Source organism: Leptonotus elevatus, chromosome 11, assembly GCF_054856555.1.
Source record: "Leptonotus elevatus isolate MCC_2025b chromosome 11, RoL_Lele_1.0, whole genome shotgun sequence".
Lineage (NCBI taxonomy): Eukaryota > Metazoa > Chordata > Actinopteri > Syngnathiformes > Syngnathidae > Leptonotus > Leptonotus elevatus.
Window position 1 is genome coordinate 23005798 of NC_141249.1, and position 27862 is coordinate 23033659.

At 42.9% G+C, this 27862-nt stretch overlaps 2 protein-coding genes across 8 annotated transcripts; both read left to right on the forward strand.

Annotated features, from left to right (window-relative positions):
* Positions 1–318: 318 nt before the first annotated feature.
* On the forward strand, positions 319–18972 carry espnla (espin like a). Of its 5 annotated transcripts, none has more exons than XM_086089856.1 (11): positions 319–1287; positions 2765–2961; positions 3822–4008; positions 5022–5204; positions 5395–5526; positions 13446–13511; positions 13604–13697; positions 13762–13904; positions 15126–15290; positions 15869–16725; positions 17612–18972. In XM_086089856.1, the coding sequence occupies exons 1-11, from the start codon at positions 997–999 to the stop codon at positions 18201–18203; spliced, it is 2907 nt and encodes a 968-aa protein (XP_085945982.1). In that variant the 5' UTR covers positions 319–996; the 3' UTR covers positions 18204–18972. The 5 variants fall into 5 exon arrangements, with proteins under 5 accessions (XP_085945982.1, XP_085945983.1, XP_085945986.1 ...); XM_086089857.1 differs by having other exon boundaries at positions 3822–3933; XM_086089860.1 differs by lacking the exons at positions 319–1287; positions 2765–2961; positions 3822–4008; positions 5022–5204; positions 5395–5526 and adding an exon at positions 9066–9214.
* Positions 18973–19245: 273 nt separating this feature from the next.
* Positions 19246–27847, forward strand: klhl30 (kelch-like family member 30). Of its 3 annotated transcripts, XM_086089863.1 has the most exons (9): positions 19246–19472; positions 20395–20414; positions 20506–21228; positions 24339–24543; positions 24724–24810; positions 24885–25040; positions 25812–26000; positions 26110–26255; positions 26490–27847. In XM_086089863.1, exons 3-9 carry the CDS (start codon positions 20548–20550, stop codon positions 26736–26738), a joined length of 1713 nt encoding a protein of 570 aa, XP_085945989.1. In that variant the 5' UTR covers positions 19246–19472; positions 20395–20414; positions 20506–20547; the 3' UTR covers positions 26739–27847. The 3 variants fall into 3 exon arrangements, with proteins under 3 accessions (XP_085945989.1, XP_085945987.1, XP_085945988.1); XM_086089861.1 differs by having other exon boundaries at positions 20395–21228; XM_086089862.1 differs by having other exon boundaries at positions 20395–21216.
* Positions 27848–27862: the final 15 nt, after the last annotated feature.

The window sequence follows — 27862 nt, forward strand, 5'->3', positions numbered from 1 at the left end:
ATCTATTTATATATATATATATATATATATATATATATATTTAGTTGTTAAATTTTTTCATAATATTTTTTTACATCTGTTTTTATTTTCACTTTTAGTCATTTATTTATTTATTTAGTAATTTTTCTCAGTTTTGGTCCATACTGCCAGGACGAAATGTTATTCAAATGAGGGGGCGGTCCTAAGCGTGTCTTGGGTTGGACTCCGTCGTCGCAAACTGCCTTTTAATGGTCGAGTGAGCGCGTCGGCGAAGAAGGAAGTCTCGCCGACTTGCATGGAGAGCTCTCGCAATGGCCGACTAACTTGTCCACTGACGCCACAACTTGCGACATGAGTTGCACGCTTAGGACCGCCCCCTTATTTGAATCAAATTCATTCTGGACAAAATATTAACTTTTTACTGCTGAAAATGCCTCAATGATTCAAGTATGCCTTTAAGGCATACTGATAACCTTGGGAGCGCCCTGAACATTTTTTTTAATAGAAATTTAAAATGAGGTAAAAAACCCCAACAACAACTACATTTTGAAAAGTCAGATTTCTTTCAATAAATTCAATAAAAAAATACTAATTAATTACTAATTAAGTAATTAAAATCAAGAAATAAATTTTGATGCCAATATCCCCCCCCATTTTGTAATTTTTTTTTTTTACTGAAAGTGAATATCGGCTTCAAATATCGGTTATCGGCCTCCCTGACTACCAATAATCGGCATCGGTATCGGCCCTGAAAAAAACCATATCGGTCTATCTCTATAGAATAATGAGATGATTTGCATTCATGCTATCCCCCTTGGCTCGAGCGGCGGGTCATTATGTGGTCAGCGGCAAACAAAACGAGCTGCTTTCGTTACCTTTCCGAGCGGCTGACTCCGCCTCCCCCCCGCAGCCACGCCGGCCAGCTGGCTTCCTCTCAGGTGTCACTTTTCCACCACGGTAGGAGGACACAATGACACGTTTACCCTCGGAGGAGCTCTACCGTTCCCATAACTAACCATGGTCCTCCATCAGGCCATCCGGGCGGCACGAGCGGGCGACCTGCGCGCCCTGCGGCAACTGGCGTCTTGCGGACTCCTCTCGGCCGCCGTGGACGCTCAAGGCGCCGGACCCGCGCATCACGCCGCCCGCTGCGGCCGCCTGGAGTGCCTCCGCTTCCTGGTGAGCGAGCACGGCCTGCCGCCCGACGGCCGGGCGGCCAACGGGGCCACGCCGGCCCACGATGCGGCGGCTACGGGACACGTGAGGGAGCTGAGGTGGCTGGTGGATGAGGCGGGATGCAACGTGGAGGTGAGTCGATTGTCATACCTTCACATATCAGGTGCTAAAGCGCAGATTTTTAGGTGATATTTGTTTTGCTGTCTTTAGCTGTTTGTATATTTTGCTGGTCTGTGGGTGTTAAAGTCATCGTTTTTAGAAAGTTAACCATTTTCACCGAAGCAACCCCCATTATTGGATTTTGACAGATTTTGCAAGACCCGCAGAATATTTTCTTCTATTGCTATACAAACATACCAAAAGAAACAGACTCTTCTTTCATCAGGAAAAAAAAAGCCTATTTTTATCCGTTGCGAGATGGTTGATCTCTTATACTCTGCTGCCACCTGCTGGCCGTTTTTTTGTAATGACGACGATTTGTTTAAGCCACCTCTTCACGTCAGAAGCTGCATCAAAGCCTTCTGTTTGCTCTTGCATAACTAGAGCATACAGAAGAAGGCTTTGATGCAGCCTCTCAACTGCAAAGAACGGTTGAAGAAATGGTAGTTATTACAAAAACGGCCAGCAGGTGGCAGCAGAGTATAAGAGATCAACCAGGGCCACGTTGCAAAAAGCTCATTTACTCACAATTCTAAACAGATTTGTGAATCATGATGAAACTCTGCTATATTCTAATGCTAATTGCTACAAACGGAAATGGATACAAATATACTTTTTTTTTCCTGATCCTAATCTTTCTTTCTATATATTATAGCAATGAATAGGGGTGTCATTTGTTGTTTTTAAAAATTATAATTAATTATATTACTCCAATAATTAACTCATGATTAATCACAAATTAATAGCACATTTTATATCTGTTCTAAATGTACAATAAAATAAAATGTACGATAAAATATGTTTTTCCAGTTGTTTATACTCTTAACAAAGAAGTGGCAAAATATATTAATACAAATATGGTTTTACCTTTTAGTTCATTGATGCATTCATTTATAAAATTACTTGAAGTTACATTTAAAAAGATGTATTGTACTGTGAAAAAATAGTGAGAATAGTTTTCAACAGATTTGTGAATAATGATGAAACTTAGCTATATTTTAATGCAAATTGCTGCAAAACGGAATCAGATACAAATGTACTTTTTATTCCCAATAAAAGAAGAGACTCTAATCTTTCTTTTGGTAGGTTCCATGTTTTATATTATTAATATTCTGTGGGCATTGCAAAATCAGTCAAAATCCAGTAAAACAGCCCGGAGCGAAGGGGGTTGCTTCAGTGAAAATGGCTGCGAGTGAATGGGTTAAGCTAGCTGAACATTTTGTTGATTAAAAATGCAATGTTTGTTTATTTCTTGTTGGTTTTATGTGTCAACTGCGAGAAACATATAAACAGCTTGAAGCTAGCATGCTTTGCTAGTCTTTTCGTTATCTGATCGTGTCCAATTTTTGGACAGCGCGAGAGTGAGAATAAGCAAAGAAATACTTTTAAAATGTTTGAGGAAGCTGAAAGGCGTTTGATGAAACTGTGTTCCGTTGACGCGTGCGCGCAGGACCGAGATGCCGCCGGCGCCACGGCACTACACTTGGCCGCCCGCTTCGGCTGCGTGGAGGCGGTCCGCTGGCTGCTGTCCGTTGGAGGCTCGGCGGTGGAGGAGGCGGAGACCGAATGCGGCGCCGTGGCGGCGCACTACGCCGCCTTCAACGGGGACGTCGGCTGCGTGGAGTTGCTGGTTGGCCCCGCGCCGAGGTCAGTTCACGCAAGGGCCCAAACGGATGGTGCCCGTTCGCAGCGCTTCACTTTTTTTTTTCTCAAAATTCTTTGCCCAAACCCGATAATGATGACATGATTATTTTGCAAATGTTTTAAAAAATAATAATGTGGGGGAAAAATTTATCATATTTGACATCTGGAAGGCATATTTACATTGTGTCACTGTTTTACCTCATATTACGGCGTATTCCAAAATATTATTTTTCCCTCACAATTGTACACACAACACCCCATAATTAATAAATATAAATAAATACATTTATAAATAAATATTATATGACATTTTTAATCATTCATAAAAAAAAAAGTGGGGGGAAAATTCAGCCATGCAGAAAGTCAGTCTTTCACTTATTCCATATTTATTTTCCAGCCTTATTCCAAAACAGAAAAAATAAACAAAAAATACCCCCCCCCCAAAAAAACAAAAAAAACAAACAAAAAACCACCCCAGAATCTCAACATAAAAGCAGGTAATTTAAATGTTTGCAAATGTATTAAAAAAAATATATATAGTAATCTGAAAAAAAAGGGAAGCATTTACAGTTCATTTTCCAAGTTATTTTAAAGCCTTATGTCCAAAATGGAATCAATTCCTTTTTCCCTCCAAATTCTTGACACAACACTTTGTTCCTAACAAAAATTAAGAAGTTATTTGAACATTTTGTAAGTTTGCACATACAAAGTGAAAACCTGTAAATACTGATGGAATTTTAATCCATGATATTTATTCTCTTTTTAAGTCCTAAAAACGTTTTTCACATTTCGAATTTTAAAGTGGCGGAAAAAATGCAAACCCTTGAAGTCAAGTAAGTGCCTGTGCCGTCCGTTCCTTCCAGGCGCGTGAACCGACAGATGTCCACGGGCGCCACCCCGCTCTACTTGGCCTGCCAGGAGGGGCACGTGAACGCGGCCGAGTACCTGGTGGAGCGCTGCGGCGCCGACGTGCACGTGAGGGCGCACGACGGCATGAGCTGCCTGCACGCCGCCGCGCACATGGGACACGCCCACGTGGTGGCCTGGCTGGTGGGGAGGCGACGCATTCGAACCATTTGGAAAAGTCGACCATTTTTCATTCGGCCTCTTTTTTTCTTTATTCTCAAACTAATGCACACATTCGACATATTTACCTCCTCCTTGGGTCAAAAGTAACCCAATGATGGATCCAAAATGGACCCAACTTTCTGGGTCGTTTGATACAAAATGACCCCATTTCTTGACCCAAGTCAAGGACCCGACCAATGTTTTACACTAAAAGACCCATTTCTTTTTTTTTTTTCTTTTTTTTTTCTCCCTTTTTTTCTCTTTTTTTTTTCTTTTTTTTTCTTTCTCTAAGAGCTCAGTATTGTTCATTCGGAAATGTCATCATCATTGCTCTTTTTTTTTTTTTTTTTTTTTTAAATATATATATATATATATATATATACATATATATATATATATACACATATATATATATATATATATATATATATATATATATATATATATATATATATAAAAGACCCATTTCTTGACTCAAAGTAGAGGATCGGTCCATTAGTTGGGTTCTTTTTGACCCAACTTTTTTTTTTTAGAGTAAACGTCCAAATGGTTTAAGTCATTCAGGATATCTTTAGTTATTTATCACATAGTCAAAAATTCATAGTAAAATTATGAAATATTTTACATATTTACTTCCTCCTTTCACATTTCTTTGACCGATTCAAACAATTCCAACCAGTCTACCGATTTACATTCTGAAAACAGTTGGGTCAAAAATGGACCAATCCTCTAGTTGGGTTCATTTTAACCCAACTGTGAGTCAAGAAATGGATCTTTTAGTGTAAAACAACTCATAAATATTAGTCAGATCCTAGTTGGGTCAAATTGAACCATAATGTGGATCGGTCCATTTTAGATCCATAATTGGGTTACTTTTGACCCAACTCTTGAATTGAATTAGCATTTCGGTTCATTGTCGTCTCTTGAGAATTTCCAAACAATTTCTACACAAATGTCATCCACTGCTTGCTCTTCTATCCCCCTCAAAATGGCAGTTGGCCCACACGGACGTGGAGCCATCCTGCCAGGACCGGGAAGGTGCCACCGCACTGCACTTTGCCGCCAGCAGGGGGCACTCTTGTGTCTTGGAGCGGCTGCTGTGCGGCGGGGCAAACATCCTGAAGGATTTGTGGGGCGGGACGCCGCTACACGATGCCGCCGAGAACGGAGAGATGGAGGTTGGCCTCTGATATTTTTTTTTACACTTGTGACCTCTTCAAATGTAGAACCCAAACAAAATGACTTCCCCTTCCAAGTAACTAGAAAAATGTGTCAAAAAAAAAATGCCCGATGAGGGCACAAGGGTTTGTTAATTAAAAAAAAGAAAAGTCCGTCAATGCAGCTGTCAATCATCTGTTCATTTTTCAGTGCTGCGAACGTCTGCTGGCCAGCCAGGCCGACCCGTCGGCCAGAGATATGGACGGGTTCACCCCTTCTCACCTGGCCCGGTACAACGGACACCACCGCTGCGCCGGGTACCTGCAAGCCCGGGAGAAGCACGTAAGATGGCCTCCTCAAGTCTGTGTGCGCGTCTTGTTTCCGTGCTGACCATCTGCTTCTTGGCGTGGTCGAGGGAGTGGGGGCGGGGGTGGGCGGGGCCGGGTAAAAACAAAACATCTGGAAGCATCTCGCGCAATCATTTTCTCCATTTGTGACACTGAGGTCAATGAAATGAAAAGTGTTTTGTGTGCCGAGAACTTGGAAACGAGCGGACTTTTATTTTAGGCTTCCATTTTTGTGCCTGAACAAGAAAACAGTTTTCTCGTGGGAAATAGTAAAGTGGTATTGCCCAAACTTTGGAGGTAGTTTTTGAGATACAAGCTGTCTTTGGTGTGATTTTTATTTTTTTTTTTGTGACTTGCGACCCAAGATTTGAGATGAGTGTTTGTATCGTGGCCGTGAAATCAACTCAACGCAACTTGCTTCTACGGCCAGACTGATTATTTTCCCCTTAAAACTTTATCATCGGAGGAAAAAACGGAAGTTTCCGACACTGTGAAAGTACCCTAAATGCACCATTTTGCTTGCGTAGCATTAGCAACTAGCAAGTGCGTAGCGTATGTTATTCTGGTTATTCTGTTGTCCCTTGAAGTTGTTTAATGACACCGCAGTTGGACTTAACTGTAAAACTAAAACACACGACGTTAAGAATTACATCTGCTGCGTATTGTAATACAAAACATGCTTTGTTTTTAAAACATCGCTAGCCCAGCGCTTATGCTAAAAGCGAAATGCTAACAGGAAGTTAGCGTCGACTTCGGGCGTGTTTTTCCTTCAAACAACGAATATTCACACACAAATGCTGTGGGAACACGATAACACTGCGCAAAGGTACAAATTGTTCCCAATATGTGAAAAACGAGTTCTTTTAAAAGTCCAGTAACTTTCTTCTATACTCACTTTAAGTGTGTACGTCATAAATGCACAGCGCCACACTGCCCCCCGGAGGCCAAAACACACAGTAACAGTCAGTATTTGTTCTTTCTGTTTTTCAGTTGCTATTATTTTAGTCTGTTCTATTCTTATTTCACTTTCTTATTGTTTTATTTTGTCGAAGTTATATTTAAAGTAAACATTTCAAAAATTCAAATACTTTCTTTTCTCAAAATTCAAGGATATATTTTTAGATCATCTGCAGATTAATCGGTAATCGATATTTTCTCCCGGCAAAAATTGGCATCGGCCTAAAAAAATGCATATGGGTCGGGCCTTCCTTACTTCACAACAAGCAGATGTTTAGCATATAGTGAATCAAAAAAAAAAGCTTCGGGCTGTTCAATGCCACTGCCGGTCGTATCTTAAAAAAACGGAATTGCAACGTGTACGAGTCCATTTAGCTTCATGCTAACAAACAATGCAAAATACCATAGACGGGTTAACAAAGTACTGAAACAGTCGGACATGTGCGAAAGTTTAGAGGAGATCAAATGAAGTCCATCTTTACTGATCCAGAAATTTCACCCAAAAAATCTCATATTCTTTAACTTTTTGTGAGCTGTGTTATAAAAGAACAAATTTATGGGGTAAAAAAAGTAAGCATAACTTGGGATCCGAGATCACTGAGTTCCATTTGAAGCGTGTGCAGACGTTCCAATGTACTTTTTATAATCGTCTTGAATAATAAACAAAGAAAAGTTTAAAAGCACGAGCTCGGTCCGTTTGCGCCTCGTGTTCTTGATTTACGACCCCCCAACGTGTGATCAAAGGGCGGCGTAGTAATCAGGGAATGCCGAGCGCCGGCAGACCTTAAAGCCTCCCAGGTGTCTCGGCGGACCACCCGCACCACCGGCCGCGCCAACGCGAGCCGGCAAAAAGTCAAAAAGAAGAAGAAGACGAAGAGCAAGAAGCGCAGCTGCACTTGCCCTTCGAGATCCGTGCCTCGCACCCTCACAACAATGGCGGCGTAATTAGCGTAGACTCTGTCAGCCGCCGCCGCCTGCCGAAGGGTCCTATCAGCTCCCCCCCCCCCCCCCCCCACTCTTCTCAGGTGGAAGGCCCCGAGGTGGGTTACGAGATCCACGGGCTCCGGTTTCACGCGTTTCACCGTCTCCGCGCCTGCCACTGGCAACTTAATCCCGCGCAGGAGCAAGGTTCGAGGAAGACTCTTGAGCTGGATCCTCCTGTTACCGAAGATCAGCTGAGTTTTAATTACATCTCTGCAGGTGTCTTCAAAGCGGCGCTTCCGTTCGGCTCGTTTCCTCGTAAAGGGGGGGTGCGCTACGCTTTTGAACGGTACGCGCGGCCATCCTCGTCTTGCAATCTGGAAGCAGCGGTCGATGGATAAACAGTCAACAGAAGCAGCAGACGAAGATATAGCCCTTCAGTGTGTCGCCTAGACGGGTTGGTGTTGAAGTGGGAAGTTGACGACATGGAGCTACGGAGGCATAATTGTTGTTAGGAACTCGTGGAGGTTGTTTCAGGCCCGACGAGTGCCCTGACTTCCTGCTGCTGCAGCTACCCGTTTAGGCAACAGAGTAAATCAAGGGAGACGCACACGGGTTTTTTTGCCTAAAAAGGCAGCATGAGATGCAGGCAGTTCACAAATTGAACTCATGCAAATGGTTTGGCAGAAATGTCTGGTGAAAGTGTTTGTTTCAGCCCCAACTAGTTTTGCCTGCCTAAATGGGCAGAAGGAGATGTCGGAAGCCGCCGCCTCCAAAGGAAATCAAAGGGGAGGTACAATGGATAGGCAGCAACCAGCAGAGATGGCACAATTATTTAATTATTCAGTTCCAAAGAAGTTTCCTGCCTCAATGGGTAGCTGTTGAGGCAGGAAGTTAATAACATAGCTGTGAAAGCAGAAGTCGAAGGAGGAATAGTGGATTGGCAGCAACGAGTGGAAAGCACCGTTCTTTCAGGCCCAACTAGTTTGTTATTTAAACGGGTAGCGGTTGAATTAGGAAGTAACAAAGGGAAGCAAAGAGCCAAAGCAGATTGCCAACAACCAGTAGAGGGCACACTTGATTCAGGCCCAACAAGTTTGTCAACTAAACGGGTAGGAAGTTCATGTGACTCATTGGAGACAGGAATGGTTTCAGGCCCAACAGGAGTGCTGCCTAAACGGGTATCTGTAAAAGCATGACGTTGAAGTAACTCCAACTTGAGGCATAATGGACTGGCAGAAATTAGTCGATGGTACAATTCTTTCAGGCCCAACAACTTTGGTGCCTAAATGGGTAGCTGTAGAAGCCGGAAGTTAAAATGACGCAAACGAGACAAAGCGTTGTTGGGAGCAACTCGTAGAGGGCACGTTTCAGACCCGACGAGCCAGCAGTGACAACGCGTTGAAAACCTCCTCCGCAGGTGGCTTGTCGTCGTCGTCGTCGTTGTTTTTCGAAGTGTCCATCAGGCATGACGGTGTCACGTTGTTTTTCCACTCCCGCCTTTCACGAGTCGTCTCCAGCTGAGCGTCCGCTCCGTTCGACGGAAAAAGAAAAAAAAATCATCAGGATGCGACGGGATAAAATGTCTGTTTTCGAAGGCTTCCGCTGATACCTGCTCCGTGCCAGCGCGCCGTTCGCATTAGCCGCCACCCTATCCTTTGCCTGTTCAATTATTCACGCCGTCCTCCGCCGGCTTTATTGTTGACGGCGCTCGGCCACAGGCGCAGACGCCGCCGGTGTTGAACCCCAGCCGTCCCGCCGCCGCATCCTCAACGAGCAGCCATGCTGAACCGCTGACGTAAAAGGTCGGTCCCTTTTTTAGCTTGTTGAAACTTTGAATAAATTGTCGATCTACGTAGCCGGCGAGGAATCGCAGAGTAATTATTATTTTTATTTATTTATTTATTCATTTAAATATTTATTTATATTTAGCTGTCGCAACACTGTGAAGTGGTGCCTTGAGGTTCAAACTAATCATAAAGCAAAGAAAATGACATGTTGTGTATTTCAAACAAACAAACAAACAATTTTGCCTGAGGAATGCTTTGGCTAGCTTAATGCTAACAAGCAATGTAAAAAGCCATTCGAATAGCATCTGTGTTGCATCGTTATAACTATGAGTGCGCCCAAAAATGGATTCTCATAAGAATCGCAATTCTCATTTAGTACGATTCAGAATCGATTTTAAATTGATTTTATTAGATTTTTTTTATATTCTGTCTTGCTCTTGTTTTGTGTGTGCCTTCATTGGGAGCGCTGTTCATGTTGTATACAATTTGGCCACTTGGGGGCAGTGTGGTTCTGCGTGTTCTGATACATTGTTAAGTTGCAGCCACATTAGAGAGCAGAAGGAAAAAGTCACGATCAAGTTATGCCGGTAAAAGTTGTTGTTTTTTGCAGCGTAGGAAGCGCGTATGGCGGTGAGTCGTGTTAACACGATTCTCTGTAAACATTCCTGAAGCGTTTTGTATGGATAGCCGTTGTTTTGAGTGATAAAAAGTGCCGCGAGTGGCGCGCTAATTAGCATTAGCGAGTCAGACTGGAGCGGATCAAGGCGATTCTTTGCTCGTCTATAAATTGAAGCGGAAATCATTTTTGAATCAAAAATCGTTCAGAATTCGAAATCGATTCGAATCGCAGACCCAAAAATCCGAATCGAATCGTGACACAGTCAAAGATTCCCACTACTTTAAGCAATACATATTCGAACACAACCTGTGAACCAACTTACGTTTTTACTAACTTTTTTAATCAGCGATGCAAATAAACTTGTCTAGATTTAAAAAATGTTGCTCCTCGTTTCCTGTTTGCAACGTGTGGGCCGCGACCTACTTCTTGCTAAAAAGCTAATTTACTCACAATTCTAAACAGATTTGTGAATAATGATGAAACTTAGCTAAATTCTAATGCTAATTGCTTCAAAATGGAAACAAAAAAATACTTTGGACTCTAATCTTTCTGTTTTTATAGCAATGGAACAGAATATTCTGTGGGCCTTGCAAAATCAGTCAAAAATCCAGTAAAACAGCCGGGAGTGAAGGGAGTTGCTTCAGTGAAAATGGCTGCCAGTAAATGAATTAAAAACAAAAAATGAAAATATTTCAAAAACATGATGTGCTACGAAAAAAAACATTTTTTTAAATTGGTGTCAAAAATACATTTAGGGACACTTAAAGCCATCTCTGATTCAAATTTTGACCAGCGCAACAATAGTCACAGGCATATATTCTTTATCCTCCATGAAGAGCAACTAATATCACTGCATCTTACTGAGGACTTTTGAGCGTGACGTCGTGGCGCTATGCTGGAACGATCGCATCAAAATCGACGTTACAGCGGGGGTGCACTCGAGCTGACCCGGGATAAAACGTTGGGGGGGGTCGCGATAGTGGTTCACATAGCTGGCGTTTGCACTCACTGCCCCCTTGTGATTGATTGCCGATCTGTCCAGGGAATCGGACTACCCGGAAACCCGAGAGTGTGAACTCGTGAGAGGACGTGTACTTACACCCGCAGCTTTTGTGTGTGCGTGTGGTATAATGTGTGCGTGTGCGTGTGTACATCCCCCCACGTCTCCCCAAAAAAAAAAAAAAAAAAAAAAAAGTTGGAGGAGGGAAATGCGCCAAATTTGTTGCAAACGCTGGCAGGAGCGAACTGGAGCGCAGTGCGAGGTTGCGAACTCTTGATGTGTCGTGATCGGGGTCTTTGATAGCGTGTGTGCGTGCGTGCGTGTGTGTGTGTGTGTGCGCAGCAGCTGAGAGGTGGCGTTGATGAAAACCAAATGCGTGCTGCCACTGGGTCCAATTAAAGGCACGCACGGGGACGTTGAACTGTTACGAGAAGGGTCACCCAGGAAGCACCACCTCCTCCTCTTCCTCTTCTTCCTCTTCCTCCTCCTCTTCCTCCTCTTCCTCCTCCCTTCTTCTTCTCCTCCTTTGTTTATCTCTTGGGGGATTGCGCAACTTCGGGTAAGCAGCAGCAGCAGCGCCGTGTGAGAGGAAGCGGCGAGGAACCCCCCCCCTCCCACCCCCACCCCCCCTCCCTCCCACCCCCCACCCCCTTCCCCCCCTCCCAGATTTTTCACTTTGATGTTGGCTCGCGATGCGCTCGCATTATCCGCGGATCACGTGAGGTCAAGTGTACGTGTTTCAACACAGCCGACATGCGCGGTTTCCTTTCTAGTTCTGTCATCAGATGTTTTTTTGTTTTTTGTTTGTTTTTGTGTTCATTCGTCATGTAAATTGTTTTGTTTGTCGTCGATGTGTCAAGATGATGAAGTGCAAACGCAACATGCATTTTCTTTGGGAATTCCCTCTTTGTGGGAACCAGTAAAAAAAAAAGGGTTGATGCACATTGTTAAAGTCCCTGTGAAGGGAAAAGACGCCACAGAGAGGAGCGTTAGCAACAATGGCAAATTTCAATGAGTACCCAAAAAATGCTAACCGAACAAAATAAAAACAAAAAGCAAACTGAAACTACATTTTACATTTAAAAAAAAACAAACTAAAACTAACTATAATTGTAGTGAACGTGTCCTTAGTTTTCGTCTTTGGTAATTCATTTCACAAATGAGCCTTTAGGGTTGACTTTCAATGTGATTTAAACGAGCATATTTATTTCAATATTAGCCGGAAGAAGAACGTTCGACAGTGTGTCACGCGTCATTTAGCAGCAGCCAATAGAAACGCACCTTCAGATGACGTCACTCCCAGGTGGCCATTTTTTTACTTTTGGCTCCAGTGGCTCGCCTTGCCTGCTTTCTCCATTTCAAGTCAAGTCAATTCATTTTATTGGTATTTATTAAATATTGCAAACAAGTAATACACTTTTTTTTACTAATACTAAACAAAAACGAAGGATTTTTGAAATAACTAAAACTAATACAATCAAACAGAACTGCCCTGAAAACTATTTAAAACTGACTAAATAAAAAAAATAAAACTCAAAAAGAAATAAAAACTCCAAAACTATAATAACCCTGGTCAACCTTAAACATTTCTTGACAAGAATATGTTATATGTGACGTCACTAGTCCAAACATGTCATTCGGATTAATATTACATTTGTGGAATATGAGTTATGCAGCAAAATCCAGACATTTTTATCCATCCCAGGGGGCGGCCATTTTGTCACTTGCTGTTGACTGAAGATGACATCACAGTTGCTCAGGCAACGACCAATCACAGCTCACATGTTTTCTGAAGCTGAGCTGTGATTGGTTGTTACCTGAGACCTGAACAACTGTGATGTCATTTTCACTCAACAGCAAGCAGGGTTATTAGCGTTTTTGGAATTTTCATTTGCACTGAAGCAACCCCCTTCGCTCCCGGCTGTTTTGCTGGATTTTGACTGATTTTGCAAGGCCCACAGAATTTTGTGTTCTATTGCTATAAAAACATGGAACCTACCAAAAGAAAGATTAGAGTCTAAAGTGTATTTGTATCTATTTTCGTTTTTGCAGCAATTAGCATTAGAATATAGCGAAGTTTCATCTTTATTCACAAATCTGTTTAGAATTGTGAGTAAATGAGCTTTTTTCAACATGGCCCTGGTCGATCTGTTTTGCTCTGCTGCCACCCGTTGGCCGTTTGTGTAATAACTACCATTTCTTCAACTGTTCTTTGCAGTTGAGAGCCTTCAGTATGCCCTAGCATAAAAAAAATTATATATATATATAAATACGCCTTTAAGACACTTAAAACACTTAAAATAGAACATATTTATTAGTTTTTGGGAGCAAATTGTGTTAAAACACTGGGGAAAAGAGCTTTTTTGCAACGTGGCCCTGGCTGATCTCTTATACTCTGCTGCCACCTGCTGGCCGTTTTTTGTAATAACGACCATTTCTTCAACCGTTCTTTGCAGTTGAGAGGCTGCATCAAAGCCTTCTGTACGCTCTCGCATATTAATCGGGACCGTGGCAATATTAAAAATAGAACCTTTTGGGCTTTAAACGAGTTCATGCCAAAGATTGATGTCAAAGTGAGTTGATGAGCAAAAAAAATGGATCCATGTTGTTTTTTCTGATCCTTCCAGGCCGCCGTCCCATCAGAGCAGGAAGACGAGGCGAAGACGCCCGCGACCGTCATGGACACCTTGAAGGTGCTCGTCTTCGGCAACAAACCTCAAAGAAAGCCTGAAAAGAACCCAAAAAAAACATGTCCTCCTCCTCCTTCCTCCTCCTCTTAAATCAGCAACCCGAGAGCGAGGAGCCGGCGGCGGCCAGGTACCCTCTGCCTTCCAAGAGCATCGTCCCACGCATTGAGAAGGTCCAAACGGCAACATCTGGTAAGATCGCCGGGGGGGGGGGAAGCGATGGTGACGAGATGGCGCCGACCGTTTGTGCGTTCAGTGATTAAAGGTCTCCGTCGGCCAAAGAAGAAGACGTCCCCCGACGCCAGCAGCCTCCTCGCCGACAGGAAGCTCCTCGGCGACATGAAGCCCATCGTGTCGCTCAAGCAGTCGTCCATTTCGGGTGTCTTCACCGGGCAGGCCGTAAGCGCAGCTGCCTCCATTTTAGATTGATTACTTAGCATGTTTGTGGTCGTGCTAAGCCCAACCCTGCGAGCGTAACGGTTTGATCTCGGGTTCGTTTTTCAGTAACGCTGCATCGCTTAACAATACACATTCGTGTAAAAACAAACAAAATAAAAGCACTATACGACAATGTAGCTGTCAAAAACGTATAAAAACATTATAGTTCAAATATTGCCATAGTCCCAAAAACGTATTTATACGTTTTTTTTGTGTGGTTTTTTTTTTATGCTCGACAATTATTTGAGGCAACCTCTGACCTGGAGAGAAAGCTTAAAGCAATGGTAGTTATTACAAAAACGTCCAGCAGGTGGTAGCAGAGTATAAGAGCTCAGCCAGGGCCATGTTGCAAAAAGCTAATTTACTCACAATTCTAAACAGATTTGTGAATAATGATGAAACGTTGCTATATTCTAATGCTAATTGCTACAAACGGAAATGGATACTTTTTTTTCCCTGATCCTAATCTTTCTTTGGTGGTATATATATTATAGCAATGAATAGCGGTGTCAGTTGTTGTTTTTAAAAATTATAATTAATTACATTACTCCAATAATTAACTCATGATTAATCACAAATTAATAGCACATTTTATATCTGTTCTAAATGTACGATAAAATATGTTTTTCCAGTTGTTTATACTCTTAACAAAGAAGTGGCAAAATATATTAATACAAATATGGTTTTACCTTTTAGTTCATTGATGCATTAATTTATAAAGTTACTTGAAGTTACATTTAAAAAGATGTATTGTACTGTGAAAAAATAGTGAGACAATGATTTGTGTTGAGGTCCTTTTTCTGCCACTAGATGGCATATGCGTTTAATGTTAGACATTGGTGACAGCACAGTGCATATTTCTTGTCATATTAACACATTGACTGGCAGCCTTTTTCACTGAAGCAACCCCCTTCGCTCCCGGCTGTTCTACTGGATTTTGACAGATTTTTGCAAGGCCCACACAATATTGTGTATACTAATAATAAAAATAGTAATAATAACATATATTTTTATGGAAAAGTGGTAACGGTCTATGTTGCCACCACATTTGCTCAAATTCTAGCATTAACTTGTCCCACATGTTTTCAAATGTAAGGAGTAAAAAAAAAAAAAAAGAATACAAAGAAGTGAAAATTGTACTTGTAATCCAAAGTATTTGTACATGGTTACTTCCCGTCGCAGAGCAAGATGGTGGTCCTGCCCGCCGAGGAGGCCAACCTGGCGGCCATGGACAACCTGGTGCCCAGCCACGACGAGAAGGGCCGGCCCATCGCCGAGTGGAAGCGGCAGGTGATGGCGAGGCAGCTGCAGGCGCGACTGCTGGACGAGGAGGACCAAAGGTGGAAGGTAACGCCGGACGGACGCTTTTTCTATTTGCCGTAGCGGAGCCAAAATGGCGGAGAATTGTTTGGTTTTTTTCTTGTACGCGTTCATCATCGTTCATGCATCCTTAGGAAAGAATAAGAAAGTGGATGACTTGCAGTACTTTGACGTCGTGTCGGTCAATAGACCAGAGAAGGTTTTGTCCCCTTGGAAAATTGTCCACTCTTATTGGTTCAAAAACCCTTCTTGTAACTCTTCCAGTCTCTCTCTGTCTCTTTTGTGACCTGCTGGAATGGAATGGAACTTTGTTGTCACAAGAACCAGGTTGCACCGGGCATATCGTCTCATTGCCGGGGAGACAACCCCGGTTTGCCACTCTGGAAACCAGGGAGGAAAGTGGCGAGCCTTCTGAGAACATCCTGTTTGAAGCCACTATGTACGAACTGTAGGTCGCAACGGAGATACAGAGACTGGAAGAGTAACGGAAAGACAAAAAAAATGGACAACCTTGGATTTTTCTTCATCCATCTTTGGGAAATTTGAAATTTCACCTAAAAGCTCCCCAACTCTGGCGCTGAGACTCTTTTGGTCGTCTGTTCAAGGAGAACGGCCGGAGCTTGTCCAAAGTCAACTGGCGCTACTCGCAGGCCCACAACGCCATCCTGGGCCCGTCGGGCGAGCTCCTGACCGAGCACGACCTGGTCTACCTGGAGCAGCAGATCGCCAGCGTGACTCTCCGCCGCCGCGCCGGCGAGGGCTACGAGCGGGAGCTGGCGCGGCTGGCGGACGAGCTGCGCCACATCCTGCCGGCGCCCATCGTCAACATCAGCGCCCACGCCCGCTTCGCCGACCCGGCCGGTCGGCCGCCGCTGCTGCCCGGCTGGTGCGGCCGCATCTCGGGCATCGTCATGAGCATGTCGCTGCTCATGAGCGACCTCGCCCAGCAGCCGCACTGCAAGATGCCCGACAGCCAGCTGGCTAGCGTCTTCTCGCAGGCGCCCGACCGCCAGGCCTCCGTCCGGGGCCGCCGCCAGAGGATCGAGGACGAGATCCAACGGTTCGGCGTGTCGGTCAGGACGCTGAAGTCCAATTTCGAGACGCAGAACGAGCCCGGGAACGAAGAAGAAGCCTTCGCCACGCCGGCGCCGGATCCTGAGGAGAAGGCCCCGAGCGGAGGCGTGGTGGAGAGCACCAGCCTCAGGAAGGAGCGCATCGTGGTGCTCTTCCTGGGACACTGGAAGAAGTCGGCCTACGCCGTGACGCTCAAGAGCAAAGACGCCGCCGAGAGGAAGAAGAGTGTTGACGGCGGCGGCGGCGGCGGCGGCGGCGGCAAGAGCGGCCGGGACAAGATGATGAACAGCTCTTTGGGCCACTTCTTCAAGCAGAGGAGCGCTGTCAACAAGATGCTGGGCAACTGGAGGAGGATGATCTCCAGCGTGCCTTCGCGACAGATACGACGGTAGGGAACTAAAAAAGTCTGCATCAAAGCCTTCTGTATGCTCCAGCATAAGAAAAAACATAAAAAACGTATAAATACGTTTTTGGGACCAGGGTCATATTTAGAATAGACCGTATTTATACGTTTTGGGGAGCAAATGAGTTAATGATTTAGATTTTTTTTTTTAAAGAATAATTCAATCAAAAAAAAATTAAGAGTACACATTTTTAAGTTGTCAGAAACATTTAGACGAAAGGTAGCTGATAAAGCCGAATATTACCATAAAATGTCCATGAAATTGCCAAAAATGTCAGAAAACTTATTTTCGAACAGGCAGAAAAGAAAACGTTGAAAAAGTAACCATAAAATGTCCAAAAACAAAAGAAGGAATCCTGAAAATTGCCATTAAATGTTCACTAAATTGCCAAAAATGTCCGAAAAATTATAGCAAAAAAGCAAGAAAAATTACTTTTAAAAAAAAAACCATAAAATATCCAAAAAAGGAAGAATAGAGGCAGAAAATGACCATAATATGTTCATAAAATGTGCAGAAATTTGACAAAAAGGTAGACAAGTCTAAAATGCTGATTTTCTGATGTTTGGCCTAAAATGGCTCTTTTGACAATAACGGTTGCTGACCCGTCTTAGAAAGAAATTTCACAGTACTGACAAGCTCGTTCAAATAAAAACGGCATTGCGTCATATCCTGTCAAATTGAACCGTACTTTATCAAATTGAATCGTTAAGCCCACTGAGCCAAACTGAATTGAATGGAATTCATTATTGGAGCAAACTGTGGTTGGCATAATAACATTTCAAATATTGTGGTCAGCGAAAACAAAAGTTGCAGCATTTATACTCGGCCCAAAAGTTTTATTTTTCATTGTTATTATTATCGTTTTTTTAGGCTCCACAGGCAGCAAGCCCTCTACTCCCCGGAGCAGTTCCTGCCACGCGTGGACGGCGTGCCGCTGGACTACGACAAGCTGACCCTTGACCTCTTCATGCTGGGCTACTTCCACATCCTGGAGCTGGACCTTCCGGTGGACGAGCGCAAGATGAGGCACCTGCTGTGCTTCGAGGTCTTCGACCACGTGGGCGGCTTCCCCTGGGAGCTGGTGCGCGACTTCCACAAGGTTGTCATCCAGGACATCCAGGCCGGCGACCGCCAGTGGAAGGACGGCTTCGAGGACCTGAAGCTCAAGTTTTTCGGCGAGGCGGCGGCGGCCGGGTCCGCGGGGGGCGGTCCCGGGGCCGAGGCGGCGACGGAGGCGGAGGCGGAGGCGGAGACGGAGGCGGAGACGGAGGCGGAGACCCGGCAGCTTCCGCAGATTCGACCGCTCCCCAAAGTCATCGTGCAGACGCCCACGCCGGATGAGGGTTCGCCCTGCGCCGGCACCGACATCTCCTCTTTCAGCAACGAGGAGATATGCCAATACATCGACCGCAGCTTTGCCTTTTGGAAGGAGAAGGAGGCGGAAATTTTTGATTTTGAGTAATGCTCCGCTTTTCATAAATGATACAGTTGATCTCGAATCGCAGGCGCCCTTCTAGAAACCCGAGTCCAGTGAACCGCTGTTTGTCGTGGAGAATGCGTTCCGCGCCCACTCGCAATAGTCTGCAATTAAAAAAAAATTGTTTTCTTCCCAAACTCATTAAAACACATGAACAACAATACGGAAAGGCAAAGATATTGTCACGATTTGAGGGGGATTGCCACCAGATGGCGCCAAATATTTTTTTAAATATTAAACAAGGCTTTGACCTGAATTTGTATTGCAGAGATGGGAAGTAACAAAGTACAAATACCTTGTTACTTTACTCGAGTAGTTTTTTTCAGTACTTTGTACTTTCCTGAGTATTTATTTTTTAGACTACTTTTTACTTTTATCCGTTATACATTTTAACATTTAAAGTATCTGTACTTTTTACTCGATACATTTTCAAAAGCAGGTCATAACTTTTGTTTTTAAATGCATAAAAAACGATTCAAATACTTGACCTTGAAGAAAAATCAGCCTTCAAAGTATCCTGGCTCTGCCAATCATATAAACACGGTCCTGTACATCCCAGCGATCACATGACATGCAATTGGCCTGATTCGAACGACCCGTAAATATGAGGGTCATTTTTGCTCCATTTGCTAATGTCTTTTGAATTGACGTAGGACGAAACATCTGGTAAAAAATACTGTTTACTTCTACTCATAAAGTACGTTTCAGAGCCTGTACTTTTACTTGAGTAATTATTTGAGCGAGTACTTTTACTTTGACCAAAGTCATTTTTTTTTACATTGTGATTGTATTGTATTGCTGTTAATGTCTTATGTTGTGTTTTCTGTAAAGCGCTTTTGTGTGAATATAAATAAAGATGACTTGACTTGACATACGTAACTGTACTTTTACTCAAGTAGAGAATGTCAGTACTTTTTATTCATGTTTGTTTTCCACGGTGCGAGGGTAATAAATGAGCTAATGTGCACACTACGAGCAAGCCGGCCAATCGCTCGTCTTTTCGGTCATACGAGCTGACCCTGCAATGTGTGCGCGCGTACGTGAGCGTGACAGCAGCTGCGGTGTTGTTTGGAATCTTGACTTCAGCCCGAAGCGTCACTTGTCAGTTGCGGCCCAAAAATAACCCGAAGGCAGCAACACGCCGGCGAGGCTGCCAGAAGTCCCGGCGGTGACTGGGCACAACCTTTCCCCTTCTCTCGTCCTTGTTGATTGCCAAACAAAAAAAAGCAGCTCGCAAGATGAGTCGCCCGGCGGGTGAGTCTGTTTACCATTTTTATGAGGAGGAAACCTGCTTTTTAATGTACGGTTGAGCTTGCTTTCGTGTCGTTGACGCAACCATGTGGGGTCACGTGTCAGATCCATAGATTACAATTCGACGTATTAAAAATGCTTTTTTTTTGTAAGAATTTAGCCTCTTCTTTTTTTTTTACAACAGACTGTAGCTCGCGCAGTTCTAGAAATGTATGCTTGTTTCAAGTTCAAGCTGTTTGTCTCTCTTAGTTGACGTTTACTGTAAATAAATAAATAAATAAATAAATGGCTGTTAGCTTAATGCTAACATCTAATATGAAACGCCATAGAGGGCTAATGGAAATTAGCATAGATGTTACGATAATTGTAATCTTTAAAACATAATTGTGTGAGTTTCTTCCTATGCATTTAATGATTTGGTGTTAAGGTTGATGACCTGGATTGTGGACTTTAAAAAAAAATGTTAGTCTCATAATATTAAATTGGAAGTCAGCCTTAAATATTTCTTGACAATAATATGTTATATGTGACCTTACTATTCTAATCATGACATTCTGATTATTATTACATGTGTGAAATTTGGGTTATACAGCAAAATCCAGCCGTTTTGATCCATCTCGGGGGGGCGGCCATTTTGTCACTTGCTGTCGACTGAAGATGACATCACATTTGCTCAGGGCTCAGTCAACAACCAATCACAGATCACCTGTTTTCTGAAGCTGAGCTGTGATTGGTTGTTACCTGAGACCCGAGCAACTGTGATGTCATCTTCAGTCGACAGCAAGTGGCAAAATGGCCGCCTTGTGATTGCTTACCTCATACTCCACTAACACATTATTGACCAGAATGCTGTCGTTAAGCTAGTGGGGCTGCATAGAACATATTGTGAAGAAAATGCAACTAAATTTTATTTTTCTCTTTCCAGGTGAATGACTTGTCGCAGCTGTGAGTTTCTTCTTCTTTGTTAATTCACTTGGCGTCGAGAATGGTGCGTAACGTGGACGACCTTGACTTCTGCCTGCCGTCGCACCCGCAGACCATCCTGGAGGGCCTGCGCTCTCTGCGCTCTCAGCCCAAGATGGTGGACGTGACGCTGAGCGCCGGGGGCCGCGACTTCCCGTGCCACCGCGGCGTGCTGGCCCTCTGCAGCGCCTACTTCGGCTGCATGTTCTCGGGCGACTTTGCCGAGAGCATCGCGGCCCGCGTGGACCTCCAAGAAGTGGACCCGGATATACTGAGCTGCCTGCTGGATTTTGCCTACACGGGCAAGTTGACCATCACCCAGAGCAACGTGGAGGGCCTGATCCGCACCTCCAGCCGGCTGCAGTTCCAGACGGTCCGCGCCGTGTGCACGCGCTACCTCCAGCACCAGATCGACGCCACCAACTGCCTGGGCATCCTGGAGTTTGGTGAGATCCACGGTTGCCCTGAGGTGGTGGCCAAGGCGCGGGTCTTCCTCTTGGAGAACTTTCAGGCTGTCCAGCTGAGCGAGGAGTTCCTACTCCAGGAGAAGGACCGGCTGGTTTCCTGCCTGAGCCACGAGGGCCTGCAGATCCGGTGCGAGCGCGCCCGCGCCGAGGCCGTGCTCAGGTGGGTGGGGCACGGGCGGGAGGCTCGGTTGGGCCACATGCCGGAACTGCTGGCGCTGTGCAGACTGGAGCTGCTTGACCCAGACTACCTGAGGGGAACGCTGATGCAGAATGCTCTGGTGCAGGCCTCCGACGGCTGCCGGGAGGCCGTGGAGAAGGTCCACATGGAGGTTTGGGCATATTAGTGGCTTGGCGGCGAGCATTGTGGCCATAACATTGGAAAAATGACCATTGACATATTAGCAATGCTAATATTTAGCCACCTAGCTTTGACATTTTTCAGTTTTTTAGGCCTATTTTAACAGTAATTTTCAATACATTTTGACAGTTTATTTTCATGTGCTATCGTCAAAATGCTAGGTGGCTACATTACATTAGCATTGCTAATGTCTTACTGTTGAACAATTTTTTTTAAGTTACGATGCTAGCTGCCTACATGTTAGCATTAATGATTTTACAGGTAATTTTTAACATTTTGTAGTCACAATGCTAGGTGGCTTAATTTTAGTATCGCTTACGTCACAAACAAATATTAACACTGCTAATATATAGCCACCTAGCATTGTAATTTTCCATTATAATTTTTTTACACAAAGGTCCACATGGAGGTTTGGGCATATTAGTGGCTTGGCGGCGAGCATTGTGGCCATAACATTGGAAAAATGACCATTGACATATTAGCAATGCTAATATTTAGCCACCTAGCTTTGACATTTTTCAGTTTTTTAGGCCTATTTTAACAGTAATTTTCAATACATTTTGACAGTTTATTTTCATGTGCTATCGTCAAAATGCTAGGTGGCTACATTACATTAGCATTGCTAATGTCTTACTGTTGAACAATTTTTTTTAAGTTACGATGCTAGCTGCCTACATGTTAGCATTAATGATTTTACAGGTAATTTTTAACATTTTGTAGTCACAATGCTAGGTGGCTTAATTTTAGTATCGCTTACGTCACAAACAAATATTAACAATGCTAATATATAGCCACCTAGCATTGTAATTTTCCATTATAATTTTTTTACACAAAGGTCCACATGGAGGTTTGGGCATATTAGTGGCTTGGCGGCGAGCATTGTGGCCATAACATTGGAAAAATGACCATTGACATATTAGCAATGCTAATATTTAGCCACCTAGCTTTGACATTTTTCAGTTTTTTGTTTTTTTGCTATCATCACACCTAGGCCTATTTTAACAGTAATTTTCAATACATTTTGACAGTTTATTTTCATGCGCTATCGTCAAAATGCTAGGTGGCTACATTACATTAGCATAGCTAATGTCTTACTGTTGAACAATTTTTTTTAAGTTACGATGCTAGCTGCCTACATGTTAGCATTAATGATTTTACAGGTAATTTTTAACATTTTGTAGTCACAATGCTAGGTGGCTTAATTTTAGTATCGCTTACGTCACAAACAAATATTAACACTGCTAATATATAGCCACCTAGCATTGTAATTTTCCATTATAATTTTTTTACACAAAGGTCCACATGGAGGTTTGGACATATTAGTGGCTTGGCGGCGAGCATTGTGGCCATAACGTTGGAAAAATGACCATTGACATATTAGCAATGCTAATATTTAGCCACCTAGCTTTGACATTTTTCAGTTTTTTGTTTTTTTGCTATCATCACACCTAGGCCTATTTTAACAGTGATTTTCAATACATTTTGACAGTTTATTTTCATGTGCTATCGTCAAAATGCTAGGTGGCTACATTACATTAGCATTGCTAATGTCTTACTGTTGAACAATTTTTTTTAAGTTACGATGCTAGCTGCCTACATGTTAGCATTAATGATTTTACAGGTAATTTTTAACATTTTGTATTCACAATGCTAGGTGGCTTAATTTTAGTATCGCTTACGTCACAAACAAATATTAACACTGCTAATATATAGCCACCTAGCATTGTAATTTTCCATTATAATTTTTTTACACAAAGGTCCACATGGAGGTTTGGACATATTAGTGGCTTGGCGGCTAGCATTGTGGCCATAACATTGGAAAAATGACCATTGACATATTAGCAATGCTAATATTTAGCCACCTAGCTTTGACATTTTTCAGTTTTTTGTTTTTTTGCTATCATCACACCTAGGCCTATTTTAACAGTGATTTTCAATACATTTTGACAGTTTATTTTCATGTGCTATCGTCAAAATGCTAGGTGGCTACATGACATTAGCATTGCTAATGTCTTACTGTTGAACAATTTTTTTTAAGTTACGATGCTAGCTGCCTACATGTTAGCATTAATGATTTTACAGGTAATTTTTAACATTTTGTAGTCACAATGCTAGGTGGCTTAATTGTAGTATCGCTTACGTCACAAACAAATATTAACACTGCTAATATATAGCCACCTAGCATTGTAATTTTCCATTATAATTTTTTTACACAAATTTCTATCATCACAACTAGGCCTATTTTAATAATTTTCACTTTTTTTTTTTTTTTTTTTACAGTAGCCTATATTTTCATGTACTATCATCAAAATGCTAGGTGGCTACATATTAGCATTGCTAACGTCTTATTGTTGTGTTGAACAATTTCTTTTAAATAAGTTTAATGTCACGATGCTAGCTGGCTACATGTTAGCATTGACATTACAAGTAATTGTTCACATTTTATAATCACAAATGAATGCAAGGGTGTGGCTACATTTTAGTATTGCTAACTTCACACACGTTTTATCAGTAAGTTTTCACCTCAATTTTTACATTCTATAGCTGTGTGTCTACATATTAGCATTGCTAACCTCTTGCAGTTTAATATGCTGTATTTTTTGTTCCGTTACAATGCTAGCGATATGTTAAAAATTCTAGCATCACACATCTAAAAGAAAATATTTTTTTAAGTTTTCTTACATTTCGTAGTCATGATGCTTGGTAGCACTGCTATTATCACACTTTTTTTTTTAAAACCGTGTTTGTTCACCACATTTCAACAGAAATTGTCCTTACATATAAAACATTATAATGAATTGGGTTTTTTTGGGGAGGGGGGGTCTAGTCACAATACAAATGAGCAGTGATAATATTTCGTCCTTTTTTGGTATTTTATTGTCACAATACTCAGTGGCTAAATATTAGCATTGCTAGCATCACATATTGTAGCTATATTGGGTGTAGTCACGATGCTATGTGGCTACAAATTAGCATTGCTAAAATTTCAATTCACTCATTTTATTGCTGATTTTGACTTGACTGACTTAGATACATGCATGGCTTTGAAAATAATAATTTTTTGGGTGGGGGGGGGGTCAGAAAATGCGCTTGGCCCCAGAGTGCTCGGGCCGAGAGGACGGGCAGAGTCCGCAGCCCAGCCTGCAGGAAGTTCTCTTCGTCATGGGGGGTCGCTCCCTGGATGACGACTCCGATGACGAGTCGGACGACGAGGATGGCGAGCGATCGAGAGCGAGAGAGCGCCGAGCTCAGCCCAAGAACTGTGCATTCTACAACACCAAGACAAGTACATAAACTCTTCAAGGAATCAAATTGAGGCATTTTACCATCCTTTGAGATGACTTATTATTTATCGAGGCTACTTTCTATGTCCCTATACTTTTGTCCAAACTCCAAATTTCACTTCCTGTGCATATATATATATACATTATCCCAAAAGATTTGTCCATGTTTGTTGTCTTTCCAGAGCAGTGGCACGAGCTCCCAAATTTCCCCAACCCCAACAAATGGGGCTTCTCTATGGTGTCCCTGAATAACGACGTCTACGTCACAGGTGAGCATCCGTCCGTTTTTTTGCTGTCCGCGTGTCGGCCATTTTATCGCTCAAACTAAAATGTCTCCCCGCAGGAGGCTCGCGGGGCTCCAACACCAACACCTGGTCCACCACGGAGACATGGAAGTACATCACCAAGGAGGGCCGCTGGGTTACGGTGGCGCCCATGCTCAGGCCTCGAACCAATCACTCATCGGCCACGCTCAACGGAGAGATTTACGTCATTGGAGGCGAGTGAGAAAATCGACGGCGAACTTCTCGTCTGATCATTGAGCTGTTTTTCGGTGTCCCAATACTTTTGCCCAACTTTTGCCCAACTTTCTTTGTGTTTAAATATTTTTGCCCACATTTTCAACTTCCCTGTGTGTCCCAATACTTTTGCCAATATGTTATCAACTTCCTGTGGATGCTAAAACACTTTTTCCTAAACGTTTTGAACTTTCTGTGCCCAAAGATTTTGTCCAATATTTTCAACTTCTTGTGGGTGTCCCAAAACTTTTGCCCAACTTTTTTTCAACTTTCTATGTATCTAAATATTTCCTGTGGACATTAGATACCTTTTTTCTTAATTATTTTCACTTTCTGTGCCAATACTTTTAACTTCTTGTGGGTGTCCCAAAACTTTTCCTCTGTGCGTCCAAATACTTTAATGCAATTTTCTCTCGTCCGAATTATTTTTCCCACATTTTTTCAACTTCTTGTTGGTGTTCCAGTACTTTTGCCCAACTTTTTAAAAACTTTCTTTGTATCGAAATATTTTGGCTGTTTTTTCAACTTCCTGTGGACAATTTTTTCACTTTCTGTGCCAATATTTTTAACTTCTTGCGGGTGTCCCAATACTTTTGCCAACATGTTTTCAACTTCCTGTGGCCATCCTAATACTTTTGTCCAATTAATTATTTATTTATTTTTGACAATTTTCTTTGTGTGCTTTCAACTTCCCGCGAGTGTCCCAATACTTTTTGCCCAATCATGATCTTTCCCGGTGTGTGTGTGTTCAGGCACAACGTTGGCCCGCGTGGAGGTGGAGCGCTACGACCCGTACCACGACACCTGGACCTCCACGTGTCCCGCCGTCAAGTACGTGACCAACTTCACGTGCACGGCGTGCCAGGGGAAGCTCTACGTCATCGGCTCCTGCGCCGTCAAGTACAACGCCTTGACGATGCAGTGCTACAACCCCGTCATCGGTGAGGAGATGCGTTCCGCAATGGCGTGCTAAGCGCAGTGTGAAAAGGCGTTTAATCATACGAAGCTGCGCATTACCGATATTTTTGGTTGATGTTTTTTGTGTCCCAGACAGCTGGATGAGTATCTGCTCGCCATTCATCCCCAAGTACCTGTCATCTCCTCGCTCGGTGTGCACGGAGGGAAACATCTACCTGCTTGCCGACAACACCAAAAAAGTCTACTCGTACGACCCCGATGCCAACATGTGGCAGAAGGTGCCGTCTCATCAACAGCCTCGCCATCTTACGCATATGCTATTAAAGTAGCAGTTGTTTGAAGATTTGTTTTTACTGTATGCTAATTTCCGTTAGCCTATCTATGGTGTTACGCATTGTATGTTAGCATTAAGCTAGTGGACGAGCCTGAAAAACGGGTTCCCCGTAACGCTTTTTTTTTTTTTTTTTTTTTTTGTAACGCTTTCTCATTGACGATATCCTCTCCGTCCGTAGATCCAACTGCTCCACATGCTGCACGAGAACGGCGGCCTGGTGTCGCTCGACGGGAGGCTATACGTGACGGGCGGCCACTGGAAGGGCATGGAGGGCGACTACGGCGTGGAGGTGGAGGTGTACAACCGGGCCTCCGACACCTGGGAGGTGGAGGGCTTCCTGCCCAGACTCTGGTTCTACAGCGGCGTCTCCACCATCTTCCTGGATCCCGCCAACTGGCCTCGCGTCTTCCCCGGCGACGCCACGTAGGCGACGTCGCGCGGGCGGCGGTGGCGTGAGAGCTTTGCGGTTGTTTTGTTTCGATGCAGTGGCCCCCTTGACGTACGGATGCAGCAATTTAACGAGTTTTTCAAGTGACGAGCGGTCGCTTGCTCCATTTTTTTTTTGCTTTGCGCTGCAAGCAAAAAAAAAATGTGAGAAGCACTTTTAGTTATTTACTGACCTGAGCTGTAACCAAAAAAAAATGCTGTGATTTTCTGGCAGCTTCAACCGAGGAAAATCGTAAGTCAAGGCACCCACCGTATATTGTTTGTAAAATGTTAGACTGAAGCTTTGGTGCTGTTTTATAAATGACCACACACATTTATACTTTGAGAATAAAGTTGTAATTGTGCAACAATGAAGTGGTAGAAGTGTTAAAATGATAAAAAGTCTCCAGAGCAGTTTTTTCTTCTTCAAGAAATTGTGTTTGTGTCTAGATTTTTCGGAAGTGACATTTTTCAAGAAAGAAGTCACGACAATAAAAAATCTTAGAAGAAAGTCATATTTTTGGGATGGAGTTCATTTTTTGGGGAGGAAATAAGTTCTATTCCGATAAAAACACTTTCTGAAGAGTCGTTTTTCTTACATGGCGGGTAAACAGCGGTTTTTGAGAGGGAAAAAAACTTCTCTGAAACAAATAAAGAATTTTTTTAATTAAGTTAAAAAAAAAAGGTTTATAAAAATCAAACTTTTCTAGTACCATTAGCAATTTATTCATACAGGATGACTTGCAGGTTTACTTTTCATGAAAAAAAAAAAAAAAAAGCATGCGCTTATCTTCGCGTTTTCTAGAAAAGTGCAAAACCAGTCAAAAAATAATTGTGACGGTGAGGAAAAAATGTTTTGTGTGAACAATATTTTAAAAACGGTTTAAGAGAAAACCTTTTAATTCGTATAAACTTTTGTTTTGATTCTAAAAACATGTCTTTTGCCCCCCAATAGATTTTCTTCCTGCAAGATTGCTTTTGTTTGAATTTTTGAATTAAAAAAAAGAGCTTAATTATTCTACATCTATGGCTTCATTCAATGTAAGATTGTACTTTTTTCTGTAAAAATGTGACTTCAAGAATTCAAAGATTCTAAAAAATAAGATCAAATACGCTTTGTAACAG